The sequence below is a fragment of the Phyllopteryx taeniolatus genome, chromosome 3 (genome assembly GCF_024500385.1).
Source record: "Phyllopteryx taeniolatus isolate TA_2022b chromosome 3, UOR_Ptae_1.2, whole genome shotgun sequence".
NCBI classification, from domain to species: Eukaryota; Metazoa; Chordata; class Actinopteri; order Syngnathiformes; family Syngnathidae; genus Phyllopteryx; species Phyllopteryx taeniolatus.
The window spans coordinates 25,614,733-25,638,272 of NC_084504.1; the positions used below are offsets into that span (position 1 = coordinate 25,614,733).

The following is a 23,540-nucleotide window of genomic DNA, read 5'->3' on the forward strand; positions in this document are numbered from 1 at the left end:
ATAGGAAGTCATCAGAACAGGCAATGGACATCTCGTCTCAAAAAAAAAACATTTTTTTAAAAAAGCCCCAAAATGAATACCCAAACCTAACATAATAAACCAAAAGGAGCCTTTCAGGTGTAAAATATAGAGGACAGTAATGACTTACATTATCATCTAAGTGCTCTGAAGTGAGTTAACAAATGGAGTGTGATTACCAGGCACATTAAAAAATATCACGAAATGTGCACAAAAAAGCTTTCGCCCCCATACAAAATATCTAATAATAATAACGTGACCAAAAAGGCATCCTGTAGTGCTTTTGAGCACATGCATACACATTAAGACCTTATATAACACAATATTTTGTCTCACATTTGAGCCTTTTTATAAATAAATATTCCTGCAGTTGTCACACTGATAAATAGAAGTAATAAAGACGGCTTCTCTTTTTTTGTTCCCAGACGGTGAGTGTGTTGAAAATGCAAGAAGAAGAATTTGTTTTGTGCATTCATTATTTGCGTTAAGACAGCAAAATAACATGACCGGACACTACTTTAGGTACACCTGCAGACGACATCCATCCATCCATTTTCTATACCGATTATCCTCATTATGGTCACACGTGAGCTGGAGCTTATCCCAGCTTTCTTTTGGTGAGAGGCGGGTTACACTCTTGACTAGTTGCAAGTCAATCACAGGGCACATATAGACAAACAACCATTCACACTCACAATTTAGAGTCTTCAATGAACGAAACAAGCGTACTCTTAAGATGCGGGAGCAAGCCAGAAGAACCATAGAAAACAGCAAAATCCAACCAGGAAGGCTGGAGTAGAGATTTCAAGCCAGAACCTCTCGACGTTGAAGCAGACCAGCTAACGACTGATCCGCCGTGCTCAATACAATCCCATCCGATACAAAAGCTGTACAACAAATTTGACCTTACCCACGGTGATAAAACTACTCAGTTGAGGTATTCAGGTATGGAAATACTGTGTGGCAGTGGTGGAAAACTACACTGCACCATACAGAGAGTTGTTTCTATGCACACAACACTGTGGATTCATCTTCCAGCATTACCCTGAAAAATAAATGGCTTACAGATAATTTGCTTTAAAAAAAAAGGCACCCCAAGTGGACATGTACATACATGCACATGATCAGAATACTTTCCACTATCAACCCAGGCTAAACTAAGCTCCTTCCGTAAAAAGCTTATCCCTTGGTGAAGATACTTTACTTACATACTTCCTAGACACCAATTATTGTACTACTTTCCTTTTTAGGGGGATTTGGGTCATCTTAGGGTGGGGACAAAACCACAAAATAGGTGAGTTTTTTCCCCCAGCGAATAGCTGGGGATAGGTTCCACAGAAAACCAAAAAAAGTTTTTCTGAATAGTGAACATTGAATATGCAGGGATCACTGCAGTCATTTTTGACTTGACATAAATTGTAAATAAGTAGAAAATCGTTTTTTATTATTATGCTCATACCTGCTGTGGCCCTCAGCCACTATTTTGCAGAAATAGGTTAGTTTCCATCATGGCACTGTGCATTTAAGCTGCAGCGACAGGCGAGCAAATGACTTCTAAGGCTTCATTTCTAGTACAGCGTATTTTGTTCAGGAAACAGTGAGATTTTGTGTAATTAAGTCTTTTCTTCATAGCAATGGAGCGTACCACGACACCAGTCGGAAGGGTGTCAAAGGCCCATGCGCTTCCTTCCTTGCAGCTAATGACTTGAAATCGCTGCCATTACGGTCGCTTTAATTAGTCTGATCCAGCGGTGGTCACACACCAATGATCGACTGGTGTGTGTGTGTATGTAGGTGTGTCTTTGTGTGTGTCTCTGTGCATGCGGGCTGCCACATTCGACAAAAGCCACCAAACGTCCGATTGACGGGGTCTCGCCCTTGATCTCTGGTGCAGCTCACGCACTATCGACATTATTGATCCCTCGCTCACTCTCTGGGGAAAATCCAATGTGAGACAAAGATGCAGCAAAGTCATTCTTCATTTCTGTTTTTGTTGTTGTACCCTTTCAGCACACGTTTCTATACTCGCGTCTCCGCTTGCCTGTTCCTGCCTCCCCATGCTCAGACAGAAAAGGTCTTTGTGCCTTTGTGCTGCTGTGGCAAAGGGTAAAAGGGCCAACATGGATGAAACCCCTACACATTTGTTTGTGTGTGAGTGTGTCTGCAGACTCTTTGGCCTTTTAGTTATTGATTGGGCCGAGGATTCAAGCGACTGTCAAATCCACTGAGAGGTTGAACACAAACAAACAAACAAGGACACACACACACACACACGTACACTAAAAACATGACAAGATGAAACCTGACATTTAGATATGAACAATAAATGGCTGGACAAATATATGGAAGTGTCTTGATAGGTAAACATAATGATGCCAGACTACACTGTCTGAAACACTGTCATGTCAAAACCAAAAGGTAACAGAGCTGCATTGAGTTTTGTCGGATGCGCAGATTAGCAGTAGCTAACACAGTTAGATTCTGATAAGCAGCACATACTTGAATGCTCGGTGAAGTTGCAGTAGCGCGGTGTTTGTCTTTGGCAATGTGTCGGTTGAACGCGCCACATACACAGATCCAAATATTAATTCACGTGTAATTTGGCGGCTTTGGCAAAGTGATACATCCATGAAGGAAAACAGAAAACATGCTTTCTTTGTGGGGGCTGGCCTGTGCTTTGCATTTCGCACTTGCTATTTTGAAGATGCAGGTTGAAAGTGCAGCCACCCCGAGCTCCACCAATCACCATTAACAATTCCAAAAACAATATAGAGAAATAAAATAAAAACCATGAAGTCCAAATTTTAATTATAATAATTGTATTTTTTTGGGCAAGACGTGTCACTTATCATACTTTAAAATTCTTGTGACTCACACGTAAAACGAAGTTAATCAACATAAAACAGAAAAAGTAAAAATTTGACAACAAGTGAAGAGGCTAGAGTCTCTCAACACTCCTCTACTGCTTCCTTTGGAATAAGTGTTGCAAAAAAAAAAAAAAGCCCAAGAAAAAGAAAAACGTGCAAGTTATTGATTTGGTGCTCATTGAAATATCGTCTCCCACAAAATAGCTTTGGCCGACTTCATAGCCTCCACTTTATGTCGATGTTAGACATGGCAAAAGCACCTTCTTGTAATTTGAATCCAAATGAGGTGAGGAAATGATTAAAAAAAATAATAATAAGGTGTTTGAACGGAATAATTTTGCAGCAAACATCTCCTCATACATTATGCTAATAACGTTACACTTGACACTAACACGAACTAAAGTTTCACATACTGCAGTTTCAAAGCAGTTAGCTGCCATTTATTTAAACAAAGCTTTCATAAGTCATCTTAAAATATATCTATATTCTGCCAAGTACAGCCTTTTTCATGTAAAATTCTTCAACTCAGAAAACAAAAATTTTAATATGACAAAAACAAAAGTGCTCTGATCTCAGGGTGACAATTGAAGAATAGCGTTTGCCGGTCTGCCTACACCCAGCCTCTTTTTTTTTTTTTGAGAGCACGGCTGTCAGATTGCTCGACAATGCATGCTGTCACTTCCCCAAAAGCTCTGCAAACTTTTTTTTTCTGTGCTTGACTTGTTTACAAAAGAAAAGCTGCTGTTAAATAGGGATAACAGCAACATGACAGAAATGTTCTGCAGTGCAATTGCAGGGACAGAGAAACGTGTCATGTGGCTTGAGTGGGGTTGTGTACACTGGACTGTAAATCAAATATCCTCAATGCTTTCTTGTTTGACTGTATTACAATAGCTCTCAATAGTTACTTCATGGGACCCAAACTTACGGGGGGAAAATATATATATATATATATATATATATATATATATATATATATACACACACACACACATAAACAGTGGGTACGGAAAGTATTCAGGCCCCTTAAAATGTTCACTCTTTGTTATATTGCAGCCATTTGCTAAAATCATTTAAGTTAATTTATTTCCTCATTAATGTACACACAGCACCCAATATTGACAGAAAAAAATTTAATTGTTGAAATTTTTGCAGATTTTAAAAAAAAGAACAACTAAAATATCACACAGCCATAAGTATTCAGACCCTTTGCTTAGTATTTGGTAGAAGCACCCTTTTGAGCTCATACAGCCATGAGTCTTTTTGGGAATGATGCAACAAGCTTTTCACACCTGGATTTGGGGATCATCTGCCATTCCTCCTTGCAGATCCTCTTCAGTTCTATCAGGTTGGATGGTGAACATTGGTGGACAGCCATTTTCAGGTCTCTCCAGAGATGCTTTATTGGGTTTAGGTCAGGGCTCTGGTTGGGCCATTTAATTTAATTAAATTACTTCACCCACACCGAAACTTTAGAACATAATTCGACAGAACGGCGGCATGTTTACATCCAACCGTTCATGGTAGCACTAGGTTGCTAGGCTACATAACATTTAATTGCCTGCCTGTGAGCCGTATCGTATTAAAAGTACGTAAACATACCTCAAGCAAGCCTTAAGCGAACGTCCTCTCCTGTCCTGAGCACCGGTAACCACCAACACACGTTTTCCTCCATTTTGTTACCGGCACGGTAACGAGTGTATCCGGTCGTATTTGAGTTGACAAGATGAAGCCCAATATACAAACACACACACACACACACAGTTGTGTTATATATTTTTATATATATATTATATTTGAGACTTTTTGTGTGCTTTGATGCTGCCCTTTTGGTTAGCCATTGAGTTCAAATGGGCTCATCAGTTAGCTGTTATAATGCCTGAGTGGAAACGACGCACTGTGATCGACTATGGTGAGTTCCAACTTACGTGAAAATGTGGGTATTGTTGTTGCTGTCGGGACTTTATATCTGCTACTGTTTACTTTTTTTACATTGTGTAGCAATGTAGTAGGTAACCAAGTTCAAATGGGCTTAGCAGTTAACATCTTAACTATGAACTGAGGTAATTTAATTTATTTGAGAGAAGCATTTGTCTGTTTTTGTGCTTTTTCTGAAACACCCTCAGATGCCAGAAGACACCGCCAAAGTCTGGTCTTAATATGAATTGTGTCAAGGAAGTATGTTGAAGTGATACATCTCGACTGACAGACAAGCTTTGTATGTTGGAGAAGCCAAGTTTAGCCTGGGTTTTTAGTGGAAGATGGAGAGTCTTCACCGCACATGCATGTACATGCACAATTCAAGCGCATATATATGTATAGATAACCCGTAAACCACTCATTTTTACGGGTAATGTAAAATGAGTCTGAAATTTGAGTTTTGGGGTCGTAGTCTGTGGTACATCCAAAATGATAGAATGTTTTGGGATCATAGTTTGTGGTACATCCATTCATTTTCTATACAGCTTATTCTGTTCGGGGTCAAGGGTCAGTTGGAAGTTATGGTTTGTGGAATAGTTTTGGTTTACACTAGTGATATAGGCAGTTAGAAAAAAATTTTTTTGGGGGGTATGTCAATTACTCACAGTTTTTCGCTATTCGCTGCGGGGCTTGGTCCCTACTCGCTCTTCTACAACTGCTCACAACTGCACTTTACTGTACATAATCCAATAATAAATAGCATATATGACAGTAATGCAATACAGCAGAAGCACGAAATGTTGTGCCCAAGAAATGATCAATACACGGGACCCACTTTTGGCCCCAGCCTTCAGTTTGGAAACAGCCAATAATAATCTGGAATTGCATTAGTAAAATTTCACAGTCACTACACTCCTTTTATATGTCTGAGCATGGTTCAGTAATTCCAAGCAAAGTAGTTTACTCATCTTGATGCGATATCCGATTGACTTCATACGAACCCAAGCAACACAAAATCATTTTTCCATTACAGCCTTTTACTGCCCGGCTGTAAAACGTCTTTACAACGAGCGCGGTAAGCAGAAAACGCAAAGACTCGACACCAGCGTAAGGCAGTGAAAGAACACAGGTGAATTAAAGGGATTTAACCTGTGGCGAAGGGATGACACTGGATGATACCGACAGATACCGCCTGTGGCAATGTCATGAAGAAAATGACACCAAAGGTTAGCTGTATGTGTGTGGGTGTCTGTTGCCGAGACAGATGAAGATAGATGGAACACAAGGAAAAACAATCATGGATGAACAGACAAGGTCAGCTATTGTGCACGTGCTTGCACTTATGTGTACGGTACATGCGTGTGAAAGTGGTTCCGGAGAGTATCACCTTCTTTTCCGAGGTGTCGCTAATCTCGAGTTACTGTGCAGTCGATCCATCAGTCACCATGGTGACAAGCGCTATATGAAGTCTTCAGCCATAGGTTAACTGTCCGTGACATTGCACATAGCTTCATCTTCCCCAGTGTCAATCAAACGCTTAAGAGGGTCGGCACCCACACAGTACTCAGGATACTTTCAAAGTCTGAACAAAAATAATCATTTGAAGACAGAATACAGATTTTGATTACTGTAGGTCAGAGTTGACAAGGACCACATGACACATTTTCACGTAGCTACCGTATTGCCTTAAATAGTGGCGTTTATTTAATCAACTGCGGATTATTTAAATAATATTACTGTTATATTGTAATTCATTTATAAAGAACAAAAAAGACTATTATGAAGAAATGCCAATGAGAACAGAAGCACATTCAGTAAGAAGCATAACTCCCCAGAACATAAACATTGACGCATACAACATTGTGGGGGGGGGGACCATATATCCAATCGACTTGAATGCTAAAACGACTCCACATAACAAAAGAACATCTTTAGTACTGCGCAGGAAAAAATCGATTACAGCCACTTTAATTAATACTAGAGCCTGTTTATGTGCTTTGGTGCTGCTGTTTTCATCAGCAATGCGGTTAGCAATGGACTTCAAATGGGCTCTGTAGTAAATAGTGGGATTTATTCATTGACTTGTTCATTTTTATCATAATATTAAAATTTTAATGAGAACAAAAAGAATACCGTAAAGTAAGTAAGTCAGTACACTTACATATGAGACTGTTTATGTGCTTTGGTGCTGCTGTTTTCATCAGCAATGCGGTTAGCAATGGAGTTCAAATGGGCTCTGCAGTAAATAGTGGTACTTTTTTATTTACTTGTTCATTTTTGTCATAATATTAAAATTTAAATTAGAACAAAAAGAATACCGTAAAGTAAGTAAGTCTGAGACTGTTTATGAACTTTGGTGCTGCTGTTTTGCTCAGCGATGGATTTAGTGACAATGAGTTAAAAAAATTTAAGTTACTACCTGTGGTGAGTTTAAAAACTTAAAGTTACTACCCGAGGTGTCAATTTGACGAAGGCATTTGTCATTTGATCATACCTTCAGCAACAAGTGGAGCACGGCATCTAATATTTGAGCAAGTGCGGTTATGAAAAAGAATATAAGTCACAGTTTCTTATGGAAACAAATTACTGAAAAACTACAATTGCATTGCTACTGATGATCAGAACATACCCCATCGGGATTCTGCATTGTTTAAGTTATTCAATCGGTGTCGGTACAAGATGGAACGCTAAGCAAAAGTAAAGATGGAAGGTGGTCAAATGATTGTCACAGTAGGAACGGTTGACGTCGCAGTGAATTAGCAGCGAGCAGACTAAGCAGCTGCACTTGGTGCAGAGGAGCATCTGTTCGGCTCGTCAATTACAAATGCGATCAGGCCTCCTGGGGTCGGCGCATATGCCACACGCTGCCGCCTTACAGGTACCGCTGGAGCTTGATGCATGGACCATGGAACATTTTAGAGCAAGGCGTGGCCAACTTAATCAGCATCAGCAGCCAAACATGCCATGCACAACACGTTGACAAACACAGCTCCACAGAAAAATAGCTAGTGGCAACTTATACTCTAGCTGCTTTGTAGGGGTGGAACAGTATGCAACAATCACCTTTCAGTACATCAAAATTAAACAACTAACTTACAATTCCATTGCAACATGCTGCCAATTTCTTTTGTCTGAGTTTGCTGTCACATTTCTGTCGGGCCAATTATATACTACTCGTGCACTCACTGTAGTAGTCTCGCCACGCTGCACTATTTGCATATCTGTTGTTGACCAATACTGGCCACTCATGCCAGAGTAGCATCTGCCCCATTTGCATACTGACTGAGTAGTATCTGCAACATTTGCACAATCAACATTGTCCCAGATTATCGCAATACTCGTCACTTTAAACGGCATACACTCCTTGACGTCTCGGCGCTCTTTGGTCATTGCACTGGACTATTGCGAGATTAGTCATTCGAACTGCTCTAAGTGCTAGAGGACTCTGCATCTTTTTGTACAATTGTAAAAAAAAAAATAAAAAAATTGTACCGGCATTACCAGATAACGAGCAACCCTTTATTGCTCAGTGACTGTTTTTTTTTTTGTCAATGTCTTTATGTCTCAAAGGTGTTCTCTGTCAATTGACTGTCTGTTGTCGTACTAGAGCGGCTCCAACTACCGGAAACAAATTCCTTGTGTTTTTTTGGACATACTTGGCAAATAAAGATGATTCTGATACTGTAATAAGGGAATGAAATGCAGACCAAACTACTTTTGGGTTAACAGGAACAGATTTAGTTTTCCCGTCTGGGTCATAGTATAGGGGTCCAGGGTTCCGATGTGCATGTTCTCATTGTGTTTGCTTGCTTGCGTCCCAAATTTGGAAAACTGAAATGTCCAATGGCACACTGAAGTTATTGATAGGTATTATGGCACCGCATTGCCATTCCCACCACACACTGGCAGCGCTACCTGGCTCATTGCCCCTGTCCTGTGTCGTATTTGCTTCTCAGAAGTGGTAACACTGCCTTCCGAGTCCACCTAAATGAAATCCAACTCCACGTTAATGTCACATATACTGTTATTGTGTTGTACTTGCCCTGTTCTCTCTTTTCTCTTCTTCTGTCCCGTCACAATACTTTTTCTGACTCACTAGTTCCAATAAATATAACAAAATGAATAACAAAAGAGGGAGGAATATATCAAACTCTGCCTTCGCACAGCGCAACTGTTGCGGTATAAAAAGGCATTCAGACACACCATTCACTGCATGACCAATTATCCGAATAGGACAAAAAAACAAAAACAAAACAAAATCGTCCATAGGTGTGACTGTCACTGTAAATGTATGTTTGTCTATACCTTCGATTGGCTGGTGACCGGTGCAGTGTAGACTCCAGCTCACCCGCGACCATAATAAGGACACGGTATAGAATGGAACTTCTTTGAATGCACAACATATAGAACTTTGAAAAAGATGGACTACAGCAAAACACTAGAGAACACAATAACCTGGATGAATGAGAATATTCACGGGCATGACACTAGTTGTGGTATGGAAAATTAATGGATTGTTACAATAGGTTATATGACTCATCAAAATGAAAATGGCATCCAAAAGCAGCAAGTTCTCCAACAAGTGAAATATTCTCAAATAAACAAAATATTGTATCCAATAATAAACTAAAAAATATTACATCTTAAATATTTTATTTTTAGAAAAGTGCATCAAATGTTGATAGTTTGTCTCCTTTTTTGGAAATGAAGGATGCAGACAGGTGCAACAGTAACAATTTGAACAGTGTGAATTATTATCCTATAAAAACAGCAATTGTGTTTGTTATTGCTTTGGATCCATCCGAAGATCCCAGGAGAGGCTGTTTAAACGCTGCTGGAAGTTGCCTTTGCAGCGCCACTTTATATTTTGGCTCTGCGTTGATTTACGCGTTGGCATGATGCCGTTTCAAACGAGTTCACAACTTTGACGTCGCCAGCTGAGACATCTGGCAGCCGGAGGCTGAGCTGCACTGTGTTTGTTTACGGGATAAACGTGCAGCTACAGTGTTACACTTCCTGTCCCTCCTCGAATATGTTCTGTGTGGGAACAAAACAACAGTCCCGTAATCCCATGCTAAAACCACAAGTATTTGACCCCCCCCACCCCCACAAAAAGCTGTGCACAGCTGTGCCACAAAAAATTATCCGACTGAACTTAATTGGTCTGAAAAATATTATCCATTTAATTCAAATAATGTATCCTTGTTCATCTATCGATGCCAGTGACATATAGTGACAGAGAGAACAATTAGATGCTGTTCCACTAGATTGCAATTAACGTGTTTTTGTACTTTTTGTGACAGTTTTGTTTGAAGGTCTGGCGTGACATTTCTTTCTGTTTTGGCTCAATAAAGGTTGGGAGACACTCTTCTAACAAACAGGAAAAACTGTGTCTGTGTTCACGCAGGTGACAAATATGCCTGAAAGTCTGGGAATCCGTGACCGCATGCAGTTCGTTCCAAATTAAGTACAAACAATAATGAATCTATTTTAACCCCCACCACCAACATGGTCTCGATTCAACATCAAAACCCGTTTCCGACCTGAAGAGAGAGCCGCACGTCTCATTTACACAGGAGGACTTGTGCACATGCAGATGAATCATAAATAAGTTATTAAACAAAACATGGATGCTGCAAAATCATCAGCGAGGCAAAAGATGAGAGTCCAGCCCGTCTGACCTAAAACACAGATTATTATCCCGCGCCTTCTCAATTATCCCATTGTGTCTTCCATCTATTTCCCGCTGGGCCCCATGGGAGGAAGCCCATTTGATGACGAACCTTGACCCTATTACACTGTCGATAGTCACCAGGGGTTAACATGACAGTCTGCAAGTAGACTACTTTATGTTATATAGAATATACAATACATACTTTTAGAGGGAAATATCTCATCACTGTGGAAAACTAATTGTTGGAAACAGTAAAATAGAAAGCTTGATGGATAAAAGAAAGGCTTAAAAGGCACAAACTGTAATAGGATCACACATAATCACAACAAATTTCAACCGGATGTGATGAACTTTGAGAGCGATTTACTTTTTTGATTAACGCCTTTCTCAAATATACTCTTCCTCAGGAAAAAAAAAAAACTTTAAAAAACTGGCAGTAAGTCCAATTATCAAATTCATAGACGCTCTTATTCATACGCGGAAATTAAAACATTAACTGCTGAGCCCATTTTAACTCTGTTGCTACCCAAAACTAAAGTCACTACAGTCCCTCAAATTAATTAAAGGATTATGAGGTCCATGCAAAGTATTAAAGCTAAAGCTTTTATTCTGACATAATCATTCCACAATATTGTGTGCGTCCATGTTTATATTCCGGGAAGCTGTTGTTTAAGCCCACCTCAGTTCTTGTCTTTGTTATGCATTTATCCACTAACATACTGGTGATATTGTTTCATATTATTCTATTATTGAATATGTGCACATACAGTAAAGACCTGCGCCCCAGCTGCATTTGAGTGAATAAAATACCTCTAGTCACCATTTGCGGAAATGCATGATCTCATAATGGAGTTTACAGGTAAGAATATTTTCTTCTCATGTTTTTCTTCCATTTAATACCCTTGGTTGAGGCGTCTTCTTTTTGGAATACAGTAAAGTGTCACAAAAAAAAAAAAAGAAAATCCAAGAAAAAGCAAAACACACAAATAATGTTTTAATTGCTGTTTGTTGAGGTCTGGCCCGATATGCCTATGTAACGCCGTTGTCGTCTACCCTATAGACCAACAAAATGTATTCCTCGGGGTTATATAATTAGATGTCCACTCATTACACCCAAAATCATGGTCAAATTCCGAATTTCCCCACCAAGGAGTCATTTGACAAGTAAATACCCACCCAATGTGTGACTGTCTCTTTCAGGATTTCTTGGCATGCCCATTAGTGACTGTGCCTACAGCAGTTAATAGAGCTAACCTTTGTCATCTGCACACACACACACACACACGCACACACTTCCATAGCGCTTGTTGTGATAAGGAAATAATGTTATTTATCCCGTGTGATAAAATTCAAGGAGAGAACTATACAGTCAAGCCCTTTTAACAGATCATTGAACTGCTGTCTGCCTGCTGCAATGTTTGACTACTATGAAATAATATAATGTATCTCCTACCAGTGGTGAGAAATATCAAAAGTAGGGATAACATCAAAAGATGTTCCTGTATTTACTTAGATTTTTCAGGTATGTTCACATTATATGAATATATAATTTTCTGATGACTGTTTACTTTTATTCCCTACATTTGAAAAGAGATATCGCTATTTCATTGAAGAGATTTGTTTGATGTTTTCCACTTCAAGAATGATTTGTGGAAAATGTGTTGTGTCGTGTGCCAGCCTAAAAACCACCAGCTTCACCCATTAAAAAAATTATGTGAAAAAAACAGTAGGGTGTATTTATTCAGTTGTTATCATTAGCCAAAGCTATGGGAACATGCTGTTTTGATCGCATAAATGTCGAGCCAATGCTAGCTGGTGCTTCAAAAACAACATGCAAACAGACTTTTAATCTTGCCGGTGGTGGTATTGACATGAAATGTAAGAAAGGTATTGCTAGAAAAGGTGTGCTTTATACACATGACCAGTTGAGATCAGGAGAATTGATAACTGGTGGATTTTTAACACATGGTCACCAGCCAATCTATGGGAGTCAAAATTCTGACAGAGTTGTAGGGGATCAAATAACGATGTCACTCAATGAAAAGCACAACTTTTTGTCATTTTTACATTGTGTGTTTTACATGCATTTTTGACTGATAGTCTATCTGTCAACATCATCAATAAACAACCATAAAAGTTTGAGACTGCTCATTTCTTTTTAAGTGAGCAAACTTACAAATTCAGCAGTGGTTCAAATAATGATTTCCCCCATTGTATAATACATTTAGCGTTTTTGGCCCACATTGTCATGATGGTGGCAGAGTAAACTTAAAAAAAAAAAAAAAAAAAAGAAATCTAGTGCAATGTCTCCATGCGATGTATTATTCAATGTGTCTCACAGAGTATTTTTCTTCATGTTTAATTTGTGACGTGTGTCATCTGCGGAATGGGCTCGTGCTTGATGGTCCTTCAAGTAAAAAAAAATAAAATAAATAAATAAAATAAATAAAATGCCACTTGAGTAGGAAGTTGTCCTGGAATGGCATTACTGTTTTTAAATATTTTAACGCCTTGATATCAAATGGAAACATTTATATCTTCCCCACGTCTTTGCATATTGAATGTGACGTGCGAGTTGGCGTGCCGAGGAAAAAGAGAGAATTATCAAGGCCGTGTCAGACATTATTTCTTATTGTATTTTTTACCTAGAAAATATTACATTTGGTGCAGGTCCATGTAATTTAGTGATAAGCATTATTGTGATCAAACAGCATTTTATATTAAGCAAATCACAGAAAAGTAAACGCCACTATGAATGATTTGTATGGAAACAGGCCAGAAAATGGATAGATGGACTACTCAAGCAGTATCATGTTATGTTTAATGATAAAACCACAAGTGTTTGTAGGATCTTTCCAATTATCCAGATGAAATGATGGCAAACATTTGTTATTGCCCTCCAAATTATTTGTGTAATCTAATCTAACCATGCCAGTCTCTTGGTGTGGGGTAATTTTGCAAGGGCCCACATCCAAATTGTGCAAATAATGAACAAGCTAATGTTGATCTGTTACTGTTGTCTTTTTCGCTCTGCGTCCTTGTCTAGTGTAGTCATATGTTAAGACGGCATTCAGTTGACATGTATTTGTATGGGAGAACTAAGGCATATCTCTGCAACAAAAGAGCTCACAAAACACACGCGCACGTAATTTGTCCATGTGTGTGTTCCTGTCTTTGAAGGCATGTCTCATCTTTGCAGTCTGGGAAAAGAAACCATCAAATCAAATGATATATTGATTGATGGTATCATAACAATCTCCTGACACTTCATCTCCAGAAACCTACTGCCACTAGTACACCAAATGTTTGTGGTGTCAACCTTTGTAAAGAAAAGAGATGGTCAAATGTGGAGACGGGCATGTCCCTCTTAATTAAAAACTAAGAACGTGTCTATGCAGATAAAATGGCACAGTAGTACATGAAAAGAGTCATGCATCAATTAATGGAGGCTGAAAAATAACCATTACTTTGCTTGGTACAGAAAATGACAAAACTGGTAAATATGCATATAAGCCATGACAATAAAGAAAGGAGACTGGGACAGCCACACTCTAAGTCCTCTTTGAGTTGAGTTTGCAAGTTCTCCCACCATCTCATATATTCCTTCCACTTTCCAAAACATGCCAGGTTCATTGAAAACTCACATCAAAGGTGTCATACTAACTTGTGTCGCGGGTCACATCGTAGTTATGGTTTCCCTCACATCTGCTGGATCTGACCCCAGGGCCTTGAGTTTGACACCTGTGTTTGAACTTGTCCAGTATATAACTCGCCTCTCGCCCAAAAGATTACCTCTCGCTAGGATAGGCTACGGCTTACCCACAACCCTAACGAGGACAAACTTGACTTGGACTGGACCATTGTAAAAAATGACAGCTGACGACTCACACCTGCACATTGAGCGATTTGATCTACGGACGCCCTGCAACGTTAAACTGCAAGCGTGTATAGGCCGTTGAGGCTCCACATACAGTATATTTTACTACATCGTTTTTATTAAACCATTAAAAGATAGAGTGACAGTCAAGGAAGAAGAAGGTTGCTACAGACGGGACGTGGGTGAAAATAAAAGCGAGAGTGGGGATATATTCAGAGGATCAGCTCACCCCCATTCATTTGAATGGCCCGGGCGCTACGTACATCGCTCGCGTGTATTTTGGCGACATTGACTGCAAGCATCGCTGTTTCATCCACAGTTACATATGAAATTTTAAATATAGTCAAGCATTGTAAAACAATATATACTGTATGTCTACTGTATATAATGTATATGTATGCCTTGGCGGCGGCCGGCTGGGTCTTGCTAGCTTAAAACCCGGAAATGCATTTTTGGCGTCTGAAAGCTTATGCGCATTTTGATTGGCTGCAATCTGTGACATTGCTACATCGTGCAATAGCGATTCCCGCAGAACTCTCCTGGAATCTTCTTTTTCCTGGCCAACACAAGCTACTCCTCCGTTAACATGGTGCCTTGGAAAGAGTTGAGTTTGAGTTGGGTGAGTTTTTATTTTTTTATTTTATTTTAAGTGAATAGCTGCAATTTAGGTTCTACTATTAAAAAAAGAGAGATAGAATAGATGAGTGATGTGACATGGCTCAACGGGGGTCCACTGTACCTGCAATGAACGTGACATTTCTATTAGGAGCTACCTCAACATTGCAGGCACGGCGTCCCACAGGACACATGCATTAGCATTCTGGTAATCACACAACCAGGTATTTGAAGTGTCACAACACTCGTTTCGAAGTCAAACTTTGTACAGAAATCTGCTGGAACTTTGACCTTGTCCGCTTTTAGTCTTCGTGCAAGAACAGCCACGGGGTTTGGTATTCTCTCGTGGTTAAAAAAAGAACAACTTGTTTTTTAAAACAGCTTTCAAGATTTTCTGGGGTGGGGGTGAATAACCTTGAGATGCACTGTCCTTCTTTCATCTGCAGATCTGACTTCACACTCATACGAAACTAAAGCAAGTAATGGAAATTTACCAGAACAGGCTGTTGTGCGAACAGATAATCATGTCTTTATCTTGAGACATGGCAGCATTTTGTTCACTGCCAAAAAAAGTGAGATGTACGTTCTGTTCCAAGTAAAAATAAACAATTTTATGTTGCATGAATCTGTCGCGGCAGGCGGCGCAAATGTGTGCCAGGGGCGGGTTCGAACGGTGTTGGTAGTTTCGTAGACCAGCGCAGCCCGGCGGACCCGAGAATGGACGGGGTGCGACTCTGTGGGTGTGTTTACAGCCGACTTCATTTGCCGCCAATCAAAGAGGCTCCTGTCATGCCCTTTAAATGTGGCGGATATGACAATCTCAAAAAAGTAATCTCTGTGTGGAAGAGGACCATGTGTAATCGCAGCGATCTGTGCGTGATTGGAGCACTGTCACTGGTCTGGCGGGTGTGGCAACAGACAATGTGAGCGGGCATAGAGAATGACCTGGTGATAACCACTGGCGACTTAAATAATGTATGTCCGCGGTGCTCAGTATGTCTGCATGTGCCCCCGATCAAATTCACCAAAAATGGCGTTGACCTGCCATCTACCTTGCGTCAATACTCAGATGTGGTCTGAGCAGGCGAACATTTTTTAGCGACTTTCTGTCACCAAATTGTCACTGCGGCAGGGGCATATCCAAAGACACAGCCTTGCTGCGCCCGAATGCCCAGCTTGGCGCAGATCACTCTGACAAATTGGTAAACAAGCCCAGCAAGCTTTGCGCTTGCTCGGAAATCAGAATCTGATGGCATTCGAGCCCCGCCGCAGAGGCCCTGTCTACGAAAATAGAGCCCTCAGTGTTTCCCTGTGTTAATTACAGTAATATACTGTAGAACACATTTGGCACGACAGACACACGTTTCAACCTCCCCATCACACTTCCATCCAAATTAGACTGTGCTTGGTTTTACAGAGGTCATTTTCTAATTAAACGGAGATGAAGACGTGACACGTGGGATTAACGCTTCACATTATGAATTTATAACTAACATGCAACAGCCCACTGCTTTCAAGCATGACTTCCATATCATTTATGTATTGGAGCAAATGGAAATCCCTAATTGTCTTTGTGTGCGTACGTGTGTCTGCGTCCGTGCATTTGCGCACAAGAACCAGGCAATAATAAGGGTTTAATGCAATTAATTAATTAATAATGCAATTAATGGATTCGGCTATGGACTACAGCACAAAACTACAGAGAATAATAATTAACCAAGTTGTTATCCATTATAGATATTGTTGTAAATCATTTTTACTAATTTGATCCACACATATTTAACTACATGCATGGTTGTGCACTTAAAAATACAATCTTACCAAGGATATTTGTCTTATTTCTAGACAAAACTAAAACAAAGAAAATATGGAGGGGGAAAAAAACAAAAAAAACTAAAAATTTACTCCACTGGTAATTTCCCCCCCCCCCCCCCCTTCTTATTCCAAGTGAAATTTGCATCAAAAGAATTTACTTTTTGTAGGTGATGAGTCTTATTTTAGGTGTAATCATATTAGTTTTGAGACTTTTGACTAAAAATAAGGCAAATGTTCTTGGTAAGATTTTGAGTTTTTGCATTGCCTCACAGTTCTCAAGTTCTTTCTATCTTTGCCTGTTTTCTCCCATTACTCCGAATTCTTCTCACACTCCTAAAATATGCATGTTAGGTTTATTAAAACTCTTAATTGTCCATCCGTGTAAATGGCTGTTCATCTACATGTGCTCTGTGATTGGCCGACGACCAGTCCAGTTTGGCCCAAAGTCAAAGGCAAAGTCCAGGTCACCCGAGAAACTGAAGAAAATTATTTCCAATCTTCGTATTCATACATTTGCCAAAAAGGCTTTTAAATTCAACAGCATTATTATTAGTCCCACACATCGTAATAATAGCAGCTGCCCTGCTGATAAAATACTTCATTATATAATATTTTTACTATGGCAGGGTATACCTAGTATATATATATATATATATATATATATATATATATATATATATATATATATATATATATATATAAATAAATAATATTCCCTAGTTTGTTCTTATTGGGTTGAAAATTCTCAGAATAAAAATGCTGTAAGTACTGATCGTGAGTCATGTTTTTTGGAATACATTCAAGAGGTCCAAAAGAATAGAGTGTTCTTTATAAGCAATTTATATGCTGATATAATTAGCAATGAATGATGTCATTAATTTGTGTTTTGTTCTCTCAGCCAGCCAAGACATACCAGAAAAGGACATGCATTTAACAAGTCATTGAGTAGTACAGGTTATGATGAAAGTCACTCTGCACTTATATTTATATTAACAGACATTTTCAATATAGAACACAGGAGCTAGATAAGTACAGTGACTCTACTTAACTCCAGTGTATTTTTCAGGTATCTGTACTATACATTAATACTTATTTTACTCACGACTTTTCACTTTTACTCTAAATTTTACTCTAACTTTGTCACAATGGCCTTGTTACTTTTTTCAACCTTAGCTGATGAAGTAAAAAAATAACGGAAATACAGACAGGCAAAGCCAACCACAGTTGAGATTGTAATTGATTGACTAATTTGGATTAAAGGATTTATAGAGGCAGAAAAAACAGTAAATGGGCAAAAAAAAAGAAAAGATGATCTACCTCAGAGATAAATGCCTTGGCGGTGGCTGGGCTCATGAACAGCACGGCTCTGCGTAACGTGTCCCTGTAGCGATGTAGCTCTTCTACCCGCATGGTCCTGAACAGGCTGGTGATCATCATGTTGACGTTGGACTCCACCTTTTGGAGGGACACGTCCATGCCCTGATGGGAGGCGCGATCAAGGAAGTCCTCGATACCCCGGATATCTGAAGAAGAGAAAAAGAGATGAGCACGACTGCAGCCAGTGGAGGTGTGGTCCGTTCAGGTGTGGAAACAGGAGTTAAGCACATTCGGAGAGAGGGTCTCCCACCTGATAAAAAAAAGATCTATATTTTATTGCTTGTCCTCATCAGGATCACAGATGTGAGCTGGAGCCATCTCAGCTGACATTGGGTGAGAGGCAGGCTCCGCCCTGGACTGGTCTCCGGCCAATCGCAGAGCAGATATTGACAAACAAACTACCATTAATCCATTTTCTATAGCACTCGTTCTTATTAGGGTTGCAGGTGAGCCGGAGATGAGCCAGTTAAAGGACACACAGTGCTGTGAAAAAGTATGGGCCACCTTCTCAAATTCTTATATGTTTGCATAAATTCCCCATTTTATTGTTTAAGATCATCAAACATATGTAAATATCAGACAAAGATAACCCAAGTAAACATCTGGCATTAAGGTAACACAGCATTTCAGAAAAAGAACATCATCCCAACAGTCAAACTTGGTGGTGGTAGTGTGATAGTCTGGGGCTGCTTAGTTCCTTCAGAACCTGGACAAATTGCTGTGATTGATAGAACTATGAATTTTGCTCTTTACCAGAAAATCCTGAAGTAGAATGTTCGACCATCAGTTTGCAACCGGAAGCTGATGTGCACTTGGGTTCTACAGCAAGACAACGATCCAAAAGACACCAGCAAGTCAACTTCCGAATAGCTTAAAAAAAAAATGAAGGTTTGGGAGGGGCCGAGTCAAAGTTCAGACTTGAATCCTATTGAAATGATGTGGCATGACTTTAAAACGGCAGTTCATGCTCGAAAAAACTCAACTGCTGCTGAATGAAAACAATTCTGCAAGGAAGAGTGGGCTAAAATATCTCCTCAGTGATGTGAGGGACTCATTGCTTGTGATAGAAAATGCTTGATTTCACTTGTTGCTGCTGAGGGTGGCCCAACCAGTCATTAGATTTAAGGGACCATTACTTTTTCCACACAGGGCAGGGTAGCTTTCAATATATATATTTTTCCTGAATAAATAAAATCACCACTTAAAACTGCATTTCCTTTGGTTGTCTTTGTCATTTGTTTGACGATGGTAAACATAAAAGAGGGGAAACTGCTAAAAAGAAAATAATAAGATTTTGAGAATGGGGGCCAATACTTTTTCACGACACACGATCAGCGAACAAGCAGTCACACTTATATCAAAATTGTTGGAAAATCTAGAGTCTGGAATGAACCTAACGTGCATCTTTATGGAATGTGGGAAGAAGCCAGACTTACCAGGAGAAAACCCAGAACATGCAAAATCCTAGATTCTAATCTAGAATCTCTTGACTGAGAGGCTGTGAGGCAGACGCACCAACCACTATCACGTTGTCCAGCTGCCTTGTGTCAACCGTCGAGACCTTCAAGTTCCTGGGAATTACAATCTCCCAGGACCTGAAGTGGGCGACCAACATCAACTCCGTCCTCAAAAAGGCCCAGCAGAGGATGTACTTCCTGCGGCTTCTGAGAAAGCATGGCCTGCCACCGGAGCTGCTGAGACAGTTCTACACAGCGGTCATCGAATCAGTCCTGTGTTCTTCCATCACAGTCTGGTTTGGTGCTGCTACAAAAAAGGACAAACTCCAACTGCAATGGACAATCAAAACTGCTGAAAGGATTGTCGGTACCCCCCTACCCACCCTTGAGGACTTGCACGCTGCCAGAACTAAGACAAGGGCGTGCAAAATCCTCTCGGACCCTCCCCACCCCGGTCACCAGCTCTTCCAGCTCCTTCCCTCAGGTAGGCGCTACCGATCAATGCAAACTAGAACTAGTAGACATTCCAACAGCTTCTTCCCTCTTGCAATCAACTTCTTAAACAGCTAACTTACAATTCCATTACAACAAGCTGGCAATTTTTTGACTTGAGTTCGTTGTCACATTTCTGTGGGGCCAATTATGTATTACTCGTGCACTCACTGTAGTTGTCTCGCCGTGCTGCACTATTTGCATATAGTGGCCACTCATGCCAGAGTAGCATCTGCTCCATTTGCACACTGATTGAGGAGCATCTGTAACATTTGCACAACCATTGTCCCAGATTATCGCACTACTCGTCACTTTAAACCGCATACACTCCTTGAAGTCTCAGTGCCCTTTGCACAATGGTCATTGCACCGGACTATTGCGATATTAGCCATTCGAACTGAGGACTCTGCATCTTTTTGCACAATTGTTGTTTGTTGTTGTTTTTTGTCAATGTCTTTATGTCTCCAAAGTGTTCTGTAAATTGACTGTCTGTTGTGCTAGAGCGGCTCCAACTACCGGAGACAAATTCCTTGTGTGTTTTGGACATACTTGGCAAATAAAGATGATTCTGATTCTGATTCTGATTCTGATCTAAAAATAATACTTGAAAATAACAAGCGATCATTATTTTACCCAGAGTCGATCAAGGGAATTTTGTCCGTCCGAGTTTTGTGGCAATAAGGAAAGATTGTACTTGTACAGAACAAACATACAGTACAGGGTTGTCTGAATAATACAGTTGAATTATCCCAATTATATTAAACACTGAACCGCTTCTTGGTGACAAACATACGATATAATTGTTAACAGTTACTTGGAACCGAGTGAAATGAAAATAACCTTGAATAATAAGCCACACGCTGCTTCACCATGTCTTTAGACAAAGACACATGTACCATCCCACTCTAGTAAATTTCCACATCACATCCCCACAGAGTCGGAACAGCATTTGATGAACATTTTAGAGCGCATTGTGACGTTGAATGGTTATCTCTGCACATGAACAGGCTTGGTAAATGTCTTTCTTCAGGGGTGCTTTACTGGCGGCGATACGCTGCGTTCACTGCTTATTACTCAAATTTTATCCGCCTTTGTATTATTAAAGGCTTGCGTTTTGAGTGGAATCCATCTGCTCGTGGGAGAAACCTCATTTTTTCGAGAGACATGCTAGTGCAAAAAAAAAAAAAAAAAATGAAATAGGTAATAATAATACACGCGGCACGGTGGACGACTGATTAGAGCGTCAGCCTCACAGTTCTGAGGACCCGGTTCAATCCCCGGGCCCGCCTGTGTGGAGTTTGCATGTTCTCCCCGTGCCTGCGTGGGTTTTCTCCGGGCACTCCGGTTTCCTCCCACATCCCAAAAACATGCATTAATTGGAGACTCTAAATTGCCCATAGGTGTGACTGTGAGAGCGAATGGTTGTTTGTTTGTATGTGCCCTGCGATTGGCTGGCAACCAGTTGAGGGTGTACCCCGCCTCCTGCCCGATGACAGCTGGGATAGGCTCCAGCACGCCCGCGACCCTAGTGAGGAGAAGCGGATCAGAAAATGGATGGATGGATGGAATAATAATACAATATATATATATATATATATATATATATATATATATATATATATATATATACAAGATAATAAAAGCTCATGACTTATTGGACATGGGAGGTGTGTGTTTTTTTTGTTTTTTTTTGTCCTGTTCGGCTGCTAGGTCAAGCAGAATGGAAAATCTGTATCCCTTTTATGCCGAAACAGATTTACTGTGTCACAGTGGAGTTTTTAAGCTTCCGCTGTGGTATTATAATTGAGGTTTATTGAGAATCAGACTTGATCAGTCGAACAGAACAAAGTTTCTAGAAGGGAGAAAGAAACAAAGACAAAAGACAAAGCACTAATTGTAAACAGGATGAGTGAAGTAAATCATTACATTATCTACAACAATGAAACGTTAAATTTGAGTGTTGCATGGGGCTGCAGTGCTACACCCTGTGAGGGAAGGACAGCACAAGATAGAATGAGACAAGGACAGAAGGATGCAGGACCAGGGTCGTGAACCCGGCTGTACAACTGAGGTGTGGTGGCATTAATTATGTAAATTATAAAAGTGTAAAGGACGAGACTATAAGTGAGGGGATACACAAGCCATTTGCATATTCATTAGTTATTTGTTGCATTAAGGGGTGTGTGCCTGCGGATACATGCAAGTGAATTGATACTGTTTTACATGCACAAAGACTGACAGAAGTGTCCTGTAATTGCTGTGGCCGCACCGCCGCGGCTGAGGACCCCACCCACTCAATCGAGGTGCGGGATCGGGCCCAGGGGTCCACTCGAGAGCAGCCCGGAGGACGGGACAGGTCCCACACAGAGGGACCCAGGGCGGTCCGCCGGCCCCACCGAGGCGCCCCGAAAACCGGCCACCCAGCGGGGGCCGCAGAGACCCAATGCCACCCCCCAGCCAACCACACTACCCCACCAACCGCCCCACACGCCACGACATCCCCCCAGCCCCCTCCAGCCCCAGGAGAGCCAGACGCACCCCCCAACCCGCAGGGCCCGCGATGCAGCCCAGGGAGGTGTGTGTTGAAAGCTCTGTTCATCATATTTTTCTTCTACGTAATCACTCCTGCCCTTCTGTAGTGACATAAAAAAAAGCCAATGAAAAAGAAAATAGATACCGATATAATTTCACTCTACGACCAAGGTTATATTTAGGTTGGTTTGATTGGAAGGGAGAAAATGTGATTCTAAATTTTAAAAAACTAGTTTACACAGAAACCCGGCGTTTCAACCACCACCAAGCAATGGAAACGTCTAATTATGAATTCTGATCGCCTCACGATATGCATCACTTCTTGTTAATCCTCTGAAATTGTCCTGTTAATTCAGCCACAACATGGCCCCACCCTTTCCTCCCAGTACTGAGTCCAATCAATCTAGTTAATTGCATAGCTATGACACTGCCAATGGTGGCAATGTCATTTGTTTCCATACTGAATACACCATTAGGTCACTGCTTTTGGTATGATACACACAAACATCCTCCGACATCATTAATGGGGGATATCAACCAAAGTGTGTTAATCGGGATTACCTTGACCTGCATGTACCTCATTAAGTGTCGAGGCGTTCAAGCAGTGAACAAACTGACACTTGTATCCTCATTTTGTTACCATATAAATGACTCTTGGTATAGATAATTACTTTTTTTAACCTAAATTAACAACGCTGAACAATGTCATGACCTACTTACAGGTGCTGCCCTTTGGTAGGAATACAGTGAAATGTGTTCACTATAAACTAAGTTCCACTATTTTACTGTTAACTGTCATGCCGTAAAGGGTGAAAAAAATAAATTAATTAACGGCTGGTCATAATGAAAAGGTAGGGGGAAAAAACGCACAAAAATACAACAACACTGCAATAACT

General features: G+C 40.4%; 1 protein-coding gene across 6 annotated transcripts in view; it reads right to left on the bottom strand.

Annotated features, from left to right (window-relative positions):
- Positions 1 to 23,540, bottom strand: part of grid2 (glutamate receptor, ionotropic, delta 2) — a 456,195-nt gene that overhangs the window by 172,402 nt on the left and 260,253 nt on the right. For all 6 annotated transcript variants that reach the window (XR_009787777.1, XR_009787779.1, XR_009787778.1 and 3 more), the window contains exon 4: positions 18,104 to 18,309. Coding sequence is in view for 3 of the 6 variants with exons in the window: in XM_061767886.1 (XP_061623870.1) it covers positions 18,104 to 18,309 (206 nt within the window). In the remaining 3 variants the exon portion in view is untranslated. The remainder of the gene's footprint in view (positions 1 to 18,103; positions 18,310 to 23,540) is intronic.